This window comes from Bombus impatiens, unplaced genomic scaffold, assembly GCF_000188095.3.
Source record: "Bombus impatiens unplaced genomic scaffold, BIMP_2.2 scf_0203, whole genome shotgun sequence".
NCBI classification, from domain to species: Eukaryota; Metazoa; Arthropoda; class Insecta; order Hymenoptera; family Apidae; genus Bombus; species Bombus impatiens.
In genome coordinates, this window is record NT_176622.1 from 481381 (window position 1) to 494006 (window position 12626).

Sequence of the window (12626 nt, forward strand, 5' to 3'; positions counted from 1 at the left end):
TATCAGGCCTATATAACTTCTCTGCTTTCATTCCCTTAATTGATGCAATAGAACCATTCACGTTAGTCCACTAATTGTTTGAAAAGCACTGTATACGTATACTCTGCTCCTCATCAATAATCGTATGAGAATTTTCAATTAATTATATATATATATATATACACATAATTATTATATTTGTACGTAAAATTTTTATTCAGTTAGAAAATGTTCTCTCCATAAAGTATACAGTATACATAGTATTTTAGAAACTCGTGATCCTGATCGATAATGTAAACATCTGCCATTACATTATTACTTGATTTTCCTTTTATAGAATCTTTTATGAGAAAGTCCATATTCTTACCACATTGATTCTTGATCTAATCTGCAGCTTTCAATCTTTCATAGATGTATCATACCTTTGCGTTACCGTAAACTAGAGTTTCTATTACACGTTATTAATAATAATAGTAATAATAACGATGACGAATCCAGGACGAGTGTTAGAAAAGATAGAGAAAATTCGTGTAGAGATCGCGATGTTCGCTATAAAATTCACCGCCTTGTTTGTCAAATAATATCAAAAGCCTTGGGCAAAGAATCGGGAACACGGCAAGAGATTAACGTCCCTTGCGTCTACTACTTCTCGTATCTAAACGATGGGAAAAATAAATAAAAATCCCGCAGATACACACGTGTACTGAAAGTTGAATGAAGAGTGCCGGAACACTTTGAAGACTGCAGCGAACATAGCATAGAAACGACCATTAATGCGATGCTAAACAACCGGATGCATGTCGAAGATACTGAAAGATGCAGCAAAGGCGACAACAAATAACATATAATCATCAAGCCGATCGTAAAATCAATCTATCCGGCGTATTTTGTCTGCTGGTACGGTCGACGATCATCGAAACTAGAAAGCTAAGCCTGTGCAGAAATAAAATGAATATCGATGTTAAACGCCTGGTATATTTTATTACGTATAACATTTATACACGATATAAACAACGTTGAGAAGATGAATTATAGACGTATGGATACTTATCGTTAGATATCACGGAGTACCAAAAGAAGATATTTCATTAGTTGTATTTAAATACATTTATACGTTCGTCACGTTGCATTGTGTAAAACATCGAAAGCTTTAATGAACGATAAATTCTTTACGTTTAATGAATAAGCGAATTTGCATTCTAGTAGCCGATGAAAGATAAAGAAATTTAATTATGTACGAGTAAAGTGTATAAATGTAGAAAAACATTCTGATCAGTGGGAAAGAAAATTACGAAAAGAAATTGTAATGCGATACATTTTTTATTTTTCTTATTTGTCTTCTAATACTCTGTAAAAGAGGCTAACTATACAAACAAATTGTAGATTATTTCAAGGAGAAAAAATGGAAAAGTTCTTCTTACAAAAAACAATACTGTTCCTATAATTTGTATCGCGAGGAAATGAGATGCTGTTGGTGAAAGAAACGGTACATATTAAAGGCAAGACATTCTAAAGTTGGACTATAAGGCAATGTTGAGGCACCATAAATTACAGCAAGAACTACGTCGAGCGAATTGCAACACAGACTACTCTTTGTACTGACTGTTGCTGGCCCAAGGAAAATGGGGATCAATTCTGGAACATTAATCTGTATGCGGATACTGGATTGTAACATTTTGCGAAAAAAAAAAAAATTGAGATATGGAAATATCCTGATAAATAATTCTAAATCCCTTCTCTGTATTACTACTGCATCTCAACCAACTATAGCGGAACTAGACTGAATTAATAGGTTATGTATATGATGTATGTATTCAAATTTAGCAAACATACATACCGATTTCGTAAATGTTTGTATTCATTTGGAATATTCAGTATAATTGCTTTACATTAAAGCATACGTGTGATACGATTACTTTTATACGATCCTTATAATACATGATTTCCTTAGGAACTTAATTTACAGGATAGGGGCTTAACTGGGAGTAGAAAAGTTACTAGAAAAATGACGAACAATTTCAGAATATCACTGACAATTAATTCACTGATGGATAGTCGTATATTTGCAGCTAATATACCAAGAAATTGCATTACTTACAAGATCACCTAATAATTCAGTGTTCAATCTTTTTGTCATATTAAAGGTATTAAAGTTGTGAGATCTATGTAATTGTACTAGATGTTAAAAGCTGTTTCAAGTCATAAACAAGTAAATAAATAAATGTAAAATCTCATCGAGACAACGTGTACTGTGAAATCCCTTTACAAGGTTTTTTATAGGTTAGGTCCATATAACCATGCGTAAATGACGATTACGTCAGCTCGTGATTAGCCGAGACTTTGAGTGGCCATTTCTATTCACGATAAAATCTATATAACTTTTATGCTCTACATAAAATCGTATCATAATAAGAGAGAAACATCGATCGACTCTCGGTAAAGGCTATGTAAAGAGATATCTACGCGAAGCCATTAATATCACGACTATTTTATCGGTCGATAAAACAGCGTATCGGAATTGATTCCTATATAAACGTCCTCGCTTTCGAGGGAAGAAAAAGTTTCCGAAATTACTTCGCTACAGTTTTTTCTCTTTTCTTTTCTTTTTTTGCTGTTGCTTCGTTCGGTCTGGAGTTCATTAGTAGTTTAAACGCGAAAACACTTATCGCAGAAAGCGGTGGATTTATTACGGGTAAAGGCTAAAAAGTTTTGTCTGCTCAAGGTCGGTATTCGACTGCGAATTATACCAACCACGATCCCCACTTTTTTACGGTTTTGCCACGTGCCTGGCCTCTTGTCACGTACGCATCGCGGATACAAGGCTGGCCACGTTCGAACTTTCAACGGTGTTAGTCACTGAAACGCGATCTCTGCCTCTTTCTGCTTCTGTGTCTGTATATTCCTTCCGTCTAACGTTCTTTCTGCATTCCTATATTTAGTATCTATTCCTACATGCACGTACTTCCGTCTCTATGCAGCGGCTAATGAAAATATTTAAACGCTTGCCATAGAAAACTTGTACATTTGTATTGCACGTGTCATACAGAATATCTTGAATTTCTTCAGTACCGTAATCAGACATGATTGTTTCCATCATATCGGTCAGATTTGAGATCAATCGCAAAATTCATATAGAAGTTACAGTAAGCTTATTGGCATGTACGAAGTTATTTCCCCTGTTGGTCTTCCTGGTCTAGGGATTAATATGATTTAGGTTATCTTCTAATAAATTGGGAAGGAACTTACTCTGAGCAATTTACTACAAATATATACTTAGTAAAGAATTAATACGTTGTACGAACAGCCACTTTAAACATATAATACGTGTTAAAGATGGCCACACAGAATATTTAGGACTATTTGTACAATGAATAATTGGCTGCTCAAATACTTCTCTGTTGTCTGTGAAATATATACCTGCATTAAATATTTTGTAGTTTCTAATGTATATTTCCAGATCTGTTTAAACTTTACCAATACGATCATGGCGGTCGACCTTCGTTACGGCGCTAATGAAATTTCAAAATGTTTTATATAACACGTACAATATGGACGTAAAAGTTTTCTATGGTAAACGTACAAATACTTTTGCGTGCAACTATAGTTGCTATCTCATCTGTTATTCTCCTCTATTACTGTACTTTTCTGCTTCACGTATAGCGTTACACGAATTTTCATGTACAATGAGGAGCGTACAGGACCGAATCTGGTATAGGGACTTTCCCTATTTACAGGGTAGCCAACAGGGTGCCAACTGATAAAAGGATTTAATAGCTTGAACAATGAAGTACGTAACTTCAATTTGTTTCCTTTCTAAGAGAATTAACGAGACCATCGTGAAGATGGCTATTATGAAATTTTTATTTAGTTTGTAAATAGAAAAAGGAAAAACTACTTGAAGATTACGAACATCCGCAGTCCATTCGTAACTCATATGCTTGCTACTGAATACAGTTATTCGCAAAAATCTTCTTAACTCCTGAAGGAAGGTCATTTTTATTAAAGTAAAACAACTAGCTAATTTCTTGGCAAACTTAGCGCGTCCCAAGAAGATTAAAAGCTGTGAAAACGCGAAACGAGCAAGGCAAAAAGTAACGGCTCGATGGTACGTGCACCTTAAAAGGAAATAGGTGTTTGGTGAAGTAATTAATGTCATTCCGTTGAATCATTCTAGGAATTTAGGTGTACAGAGGAGACACGTGTAGGAGTGATGGAAGCCGTAACACGGAAAATACAGAGGGCGAGAAGAACGAAGATAAAAAGCCGAGTAAAAAAGAAGAGGAGGTCAAAGTCAACTAACTGTGTAAATTCGTTAGCGTTTCTGTAAATACAGAAACCTGAAAGCGCAAGGAGACCAAAGAATCTACTTTCTGGTGCTCTTCTTCTTCTCTTCCGTGGAGGAAAATTCTAACGAAGTTTACCATCGATGGGGTTTCAAAAGCGCGTGATTTCTATGCATTTCCAAACCTTCTCGACATTTGTCTTAAAACATCAGAGAATAGAAATCTCCCGAAACACTGGAAGTAGTAAAAATATTAAACGTAAAGAGGTCAGTAAGTGTTGTATGCCCATGGAAGATATAGAAAAATATCAATATTATTATTATTGTTATTATTGAATTAACACTATAAGATAATAATATTAATTATATTTTATTACAAAGCAAAGGAAGATTGTGTACGAATTTTTCAGTAAATTTCTCAAGAAATGGCAATACTAGAATATCGAAGATATATGAAAAATATAAATTGACTTTGGTATTTCTCAGAATAATAATTGCTAGGTATATTTTCTGAAAGTAATTTTGCACAAACATCTGCAGAAACATACACATATGCAAAGTGTTTGTCCAGGATAAAGATACAAAGCGAATGTGCCAGCTTGAAGATAAGTTCCACCAAGGTCTTTCTTACGGTGCACATAGCTTACACAACGGATGCTTACCGCGCGAATGCTTCCTGCTATGATTCCTACTTATAATTCATGACGGTAATCTGAACTTAGATGACACAAGCGTCAATTCATACAGCGAGCCCAATGATGCAGAATATTATTCCACGACGAATAAGATCAGGTACGCGATACACCTATAGAATGCAAAATCTATTACGTGAATCTTCCTGCTATGTTATAAGCTTCAGTTTGTATTAAGAAGATGCGCAATTATTTTTCGAAAAGAAATTATATTAACAAAGAATTGTTCAACCCTGCTGGATCCGTACGACAGAAAACGAACGTTATATTTCGATAGATGTTACTAATAAAATAAATATTGAAGAAACGATACTCTACTACGCGATACCAAAAAAGAAGAATAAACAGAACGACAAGATGTACAAGTTTGACTTGGAAATATGAGGTACACGTTTAGATATTTTTTATTTTTGAATAATTTTCAGATAAATGTAATGTTCAAAAAATTATCTAAATTACTATTAACAATTAAAAATATTTTATGGGTAAATTCGCTGTAATAAAAAAAAAAGATAAGGAGACACATTCCTTTGCTGAATTTAGCGATTTAGGCACATAAACCTTTTTTGCATCCTATATCTTCCATCGTTTTGTTTCTTTCAATAGGACACGTAGCTTACAACAGACTCCCGAATCGGTTAAGCAGTTTTTAAGTTATGGGACACAAACAAACAAACAAACAAACAGACATACAATAAGGCCAAACACAATACATACCCTGCACTTAGCACAGTCAGGTAAATATTAGATAGTTGTTTAATATTTAACTTTAATGTTATTCTGTATTTGTTTTCTATAGTTGTTTAATGTCTTTTGCGTATTCCACGCTTTTTATGAATCAAGTATTCCAGAAAACAAAAAGAAGATATCTGAAGAGACGCGAACGCGAGGAAGAATTGAGGAAAACTAGCTGCAAAATAATATTATCAAGGCAACTAATAATTTACATAGGAAATAAAACAATGAAGTCGCTGGTAATAGAACCGATATTACAAATTTATTGGCTTCTTAAGAGCAATTGCGGAAGAATTATTGAATCAAAATGATCGAGCAGCGAGAGACGGAGAATTCTCTGGTAATTGGAAATGTATCTCAGTTTCTGAGAACGAAGAACACGTTACGTTTTTAAAAACCGAGAATATTCTTCTACTTCCCTATATGAATAATTACATTTCCAATTACATTTTATAAAAAAGGTCATTTCTATCGAAATGAAAGATGCTACAAAATTTCACTGCGAAATTAGTGCAATCTGTGTCAAGATTACTACGAGATGCTTCGCTGTTATTGTACACGTTCAAACCTGAATAATTACCTATATAATTAAAACCTACTACAAAGCATATATATAAATACAATAGATATAAATTATTACATAAATAAAAAACAGTTTCTTTATGTAACATAAAGAGAAAAATGAATATTATAATTGTCGCAACACAATGCAATGGATAACTATGTAATCAGACTAATTGACTGTTAAAACATTGGTCTAAACAAAATCCATTCTCAAGCACAGACGCTCAAATCGATATTTAGACAGATTTATCTCTCTAGTGCTATTCTAATGCGAAGCTGGAAGTTGCACAAGCTGTAAGACACGTACGGACTCGAAGAGACAACGCTAATTTATAAATAAAATTATAATCAACTGCGAATAGATGGCCGCGAGCAGGCGCCTTTTGTGGAAACATGTAACGCTAATAAAATTGCTGGTACAATAGTTGGACGTAAGTTTCGTAAGTTGATAAAGCATGCGGATAAATTGTGGGAGATCTCTGCGGAATTGAATCTATTAAAGAGCTAGAGAGAGTGTGGGCGTTTCCGTGACTCGCATTCAACACGTGTCATTTGATACGTAAGATGTTGTTCCGTGTCATAAAGCTAATGCTCATCGCGCTGATCTTATCCAACTTCTTAATTAATTTCGCTAATTACCCTGGACGATCGATCGAAAGATGAATCGAGCGTAATACTGTGCGCACAGCCGGCGTAGGAAGTTCGATTAATCTTGAAATGTTTTGTTACCGACGCTGTATGGTACACGCTGATATTGCATATCGGGTGACTCCAAATCGAACGATTCATTTGTTTAAAACGTTCTATTCTGCTCGATCAAAGTTCGAATCGACTTCGTATTGTCAGCAACGTTGCTTCAGCGATAAGTCACGCTGCTCAAGTCATTCCAATCTAAATGACATTTTAATGTACGCAAATAAATACGTGTCTAGCCTACTGTGATTATTCAGTTCTTTATGCCTCAAGATAGCGATCGAAATACGTACTTTTGACGTTTTAAGAGATAGAATAAAAAAAGAGAAACATAGAAATAGAATATAACGTAATACAGTAAAAGTTGGACGAGAAGATCGCGTATATCGTATTTTTATTTCTCTCGAGCTCGAGAAATTTTCGAACGAAGAAGAAACGCTATCGAATTGAAAATGACTGGAGATTAAAGTGTACTGGGAACGAATCATCGAGACATATAGGACCAATGACGAAATTAAAAATACAAATATAATGTAATATAATAATAGAATATTCGTGCAGATGGAACGACGGTAAATATTCTTATTAATATCGATGAAAATATTCTTCTTAATATTAGTCATAGATTCTTTTCTTTTTTCTTTTTTTCTATGCTACATAAAGATACGTTTCTGTGTGGAAATATGCGAAGCGGAGGTTGAATTCATATGCACACGAGGAGAGATAGCGAGGAAGGTTATATGGACACGTAGCAGATAAGAATTGGCTTGCATTCGCAACGGTACTGCGGCTTTTAAAAAGAGCTATTGTATCTCATAGAAATAAAACTCTGGCAGAAATCAGGAAATTCTCAGATAAAGAAAGGTGGTACGCGATTTACAAATTTCAGAAAATTTACGACAAAAAGACGAGAATTTTTTCAACGATAATACGTACAGGTTTAGAAAGTCGAGTCGAGCTGTAAGGAAAGTAAGATCGTCGAAGGATCGTTTAAAATAGAAAAATCCGATGAAACGAAGATGCAACTAGTTCCTACAAAGGTGTAAATTTTGCTGGAATTTACCAAAGGAAAAGCAGAACGATGAAGAAGTATTTCGAGTGTTAGCTTAGCTGTAACGTTCGGTTAGAAGTCTATTTATTTAGATCTCGAATGTACCACTCACGCGCTTTGTATAACTGTCGAAATATGTGATAATAGGATTACGAGAAATTCATATCTTGATTAAATATCGTTGATAGTTAATCGAGTACGCAAGACGCGTACGAGCAATAACGTAAACGAACAAGGAATATGCGTATTAATTGGTTTAATTATTACTGGAATGAATTTCACTAATGATATGCAAACAATACAGATGCCACTGCTACATTATTTCATATATACGAGACTAATGAATCTAAAATAAAATAAAATAAAATAAAACAAAATAAAATAAAATAAAATAAGATAAAAAATAAAATAAAATAAGGCAAGGGAAACGCATGTTAATTATTTGGATAATTGTTATATAATTTTCTAATTTATAGTAGCGTGTAAATTATTGATGTATTTACAACACGGAGGGACAGGAAAGAGCTAAGACACAAGGTGGTTGCATGACAGTAAATGAGGACAATGGGGAAACAAGTACAGAAGATGGCTAGTAGAGCGTAAAAATCTATTTCCAATAATCAGCAAACGATTAAACGTGGCAAGCACAGTACAAATAGCGTTGGAGTATTGAGGCGCGTGGTGGCGTCACAAAGTCTTGAGGAATTAGATACAAGAGTACTTTAAAAACCTCAAGAATCAAGTAACCCAGGAAGAAACGAGGTTTAAACAATAATAGAACAGTCCGGATACGAGGAACAATTAATTCTTCAACGAATGATAAATGATAAAAAGAAGAAAATAGAAGAAGATAAAAATGAGAAGAACTGTAGGGAAATTTTAGTGAAATAATTGCATTAAGATTTAGGTGCATTTAAGAAAAGATGGGATCTCGATAGAGAATCGCTTTACTCGTTTAGGTAGAAAATGAAAGAAATGAAAATTACCGGAATCTCGACGTATCGGCTTAGAACGAGAAAATGCAAATTTCATTTGCAGAAATAACAAATTATTTATATATAAAATCATTATTCAACATATATGAATGGATTGAGAAATGTGGGTTATGGCAGTCAAAAGTGAAACATCAAAATATTAGAATATCTCCAACACGTCGTGGTTTTTATCAGAAACTGCTGTACAAAGAAAACCTTAAAAACTCCTACAGTCGAAGAAGGAATTCAAAGTCGAAGAAGGAAGGAAGAAGGAAGGAAGAAGGAAGGCATACCAAAGCATAAATAACAATAAACAGCCACACGGACCTACTAGCTAAAAAAGCTGCTGCACGAACTTACCAAGAAGACTCGAGATAAAACGCTCCTCCGACTTACTCATTCTCACGCTTCATTCAGTGATTACCGATAACTGTATCGAAATCCACAAGATTCGCTTTAACTTCTCAAAAGAGGCTCTCAAAAGAGGACGTTTAATAAAGGAGATAAAAAATGAGGACTTATTAGACATTATGGGTCTCATAAAGCATTACTATAGTATTCGTACATTTCGTACCTAGATACCACTGTAATAATAATTCCTCGTATAACAAATAGTTTTATAGCACGTCGAAAATCGCAGTAACCAGTAAGTTGTATGGATAGATAGCACGTTATATGAAAACTTTCTGACACCGTGTGCATCGCAACATCTGCATTGTAAAGTAAACTCTCGCACATCTTGTCATTGATAAACTTGCTATCACCGATAACGTACACAAACACCGAATATGCCCGTGCAGCGGCTGGGAAAAACGACGACTCGTTGCCACGTGTTTGCCTAGTTTGGTAACTGTTTCATACGCATGCACGTACGATTCACGCCGTTAAATAAAACGATAAATTACGTATGACGCAAGAAATATTACTATTTGATATATATACGCTTGACGTTGGTGGAAGGTAAATTTGTGTATGGAAGTATGTAGAAGAGAGTTAAACAAACGAAGGCAAGTGCCGAGGTGAAAAAAACGTGGAATGAAAGAAGAAACCAGAAATAGATCCTTGCTCTCTTTTAAAACAAACAGCTCTCACAAGTGCGCCATTCGGAACAGCCCCTCGACATAAAAACACGTGTTTATTTTCAGCGTGCGCGAGTTTCTTTCACATTCTGTACAACAATGTCCGACCAATCTCAAAGGATTCACACGCAGCACGATATGACAACGAGAGTGACAAGTTGCCCGATGATTTTTCTCCTCTTCCTCTTAGATCATAGATTTTTTTTTTTATTTAATATTTCACATTCACAATTTGTCCAATTTGGACATTTGGTAGAATTTTTTAGCTGCAGATCATAGATGCAGAGTGTTTTATGCGATCGATTCGTCCTTTGTAACGATATTGTATGTTTTTATTCTTGGAGATTGGAAATATGATACTACACAGGATATCCCAGCTAAATGGAATCACCTAGATATCTGCCTGATTTACGACTGTATAAGAAAGCTTCTTTAGCAAAGTTACGCTATCTCAAGTTAGTATTTACATAGTAAAAAGAATCTTTTTCCAAGATCCTTTCTTTTTCACGAGATTCCAACGTCGTCTGTATGTTTTTAAATGGAATCCTATATTCTTTTCATCCATCGAATCACGTGTTTTTTTATTCTATATACAAAAGTACCGAGGTATTTGTGGCTGGAAGAGACGATCGGTTTAAAACATATTTTGTGAAAGTTGGCGTACAAAAGACAAGGAAAGACGCTTTGTGATGCTTTCGTGTTTGTCTGTGTTTATCTATCTTAAAAAATACCGATGACTTTAACTTGAGAAAAAATTGAAAAAAAGACACGTGCCTTTTGAGACGGTGCAATTTTCTTTTGAGAAGCTGTTTCGTGCAACAGTACATAAGACAGATATTTAAGCGATCTCATTTGACCGAGAATAGTCTGTATAATTATTTTTCAACACATGAGTTTTGATAAATTTTACATTCATGTATGAATAGCTAGAAAAATTTAGCGAACGTCCAGCTAGACATATTGTAAAGTATAAATTAAATAATAAAAAAAAAATTGTACGAACATCGATCTCTCCTCGAACGATTCACTGAACATCGTGCAGTTTTATTTTTGGAAGGTTTATCGAACGAGGAAATTTGGAGAAGGTGTCTAAATTTGAAAAACAAGCAACGAATTCCTACATCGATTCTCGAAGAAAAATTCTAATTTTGTGTAAAAGACATTTCTTTCCATCTTAAACAAAATTGTCTTTTTTATCGATACCTTCCCCTACTTTTTTTCTTTTTAACATCATCTTAACGCGATATTACGATACCTGTGTTTCATTCAATTTTATATTGTTACATACTCGTCTTTTTACAAAACATTGCGACTGAGATATTTAAACAAATACGTATATTTGAAAAACTTTGTAAAACGATAAACGCAACGATGACTCGATCTTTTTATCGATCGTGGATGGAAGCAGCGCGAAGATCTTCGATCTGTTACGCGAGAAAAAACCTAAATAGACTCCTCCCTGTTTCGTTGGAACTAACCGTTTCACAAATATTCAAAGTATGTTCCGTAGCTAAACATGGGAACAATCGTAACTTATTGCATAAAACCAGTTCGAATGAAGCAATGCGATGGCGTCAGTAGAGTCGACATCGACCGATGAAATCGTAGTAGAAAACCACCTATCCGGTGGTAATCGTTGTCGACAGACCTGTGGAACTAGGTTGGACTTGGCCTGTTGTCCTAACTCGTGGCTTGGCAACTGGTTAGTTGTGTACACTACTGTGCAGAAGTTTAAGATTAAACACTTTTCTATTTTTCTCACGAATCCAATACGACATAACAAAATAAAATATACAAAGGCGACTGATATCAAAATATATGTAGAATGTATTAAAGCGACGCGTTAAAGCTGTAAAATCTATTTTGGAAGTAAACTTTCTGCCGCTAAATCCTACCTCGATAATACCCCTTTTACGAAGAATAATTGTAAAAATTTTAATCCACCAGCGAAATGGTTAAAATTCTTCCAACGAGGTAACAAATTTCGAGACGCTAACGTAACGGCTGAAATACTTATAAAATAATTTAAATATTTAAAAAGCATTATATCTTTTTCTTAATTTTCTAATTAATCGCTCAATCGTTTCCAACCACTATAACGGTGATTTTTGTAGGAAATTTAAAGATTTCAAAATGCACAGCATACGCATGATATATAAAAGCGTATAAAATATCCAGAGTAGAATATTCGTTATAACATGGTGGATGAAACAAAACACCGTTTATGTTTCACATTGTTTAGCTGTGCTCGTAAAAGCATAAAAATGCACGAGTATCCACAGTCCGATCATTGACTGAAATTACAAACGGGAAAGAAAAAAGAAACAAAATAGCTGGATATTTGTAGGAATATAAAAGCACAGAGCATTCCTTGCATAGGAGACAATAGAGACATTTATATAGGAAAATCAATTATTCAACGTAATATCGTCTTCATAGTGGTTTATGGGCCCGTAAACTGTCGGCTGTGACTATTGTTCTAATCCCGCTCGTTAAGCTCAACCGTTATAGTCGCCATGTTGAATGGTCTCGAAAGTTAGGTTATAATACTGTGGGACCCCCATGCCTGTTAAGCGA

At 34.6% G+C, this 12626-nt stretch overlaps 1 protein-coding gene and 1 long non-coding RNA gene across 4 annotated transcripts in view; both read right to left on the reverse strand.

Annotated features, from left to right (window-relative positions):
• LOC100747965 (caskin-1) overlaps positions 1 to 12626 on the reverse strand; it is a 54310-nt gene that overhangs the window by 12359 nt on the left and 29325 nt on the right. Inside the window, exon 1 of one of the 3 annotated variants that reach the window (XM_033319743.1) lies at positions 678 to 889. The exons of the other annotated variants lie outside the window; for them this stretch is intronic. Coding sequence (XP_033175634.1) covers positions 678 to 831 — 154 coding nt within the window. The 5' untranslated portion in view covers positions 832 to 889. Of the gene's footprint in view, positions 1 to 677; positions 890 to 12626 lie in introns of those variants that run through there. 3 annotated transcript variants of the gene reach the window in all.
• Positions 1302 to 4525, reverse strand: LOC117151435. Its single transcript, XR_004461358.1, has 3 exons — positions 2078 to 4525; positions 1817 to 1976; positions 1302 to 1614 (listed from the first exon to the last, which is right to left on the reverse strand). It is a non-coding gene; the product is annotated as an uncharacterized LOC117151435 (long non-coding RNA).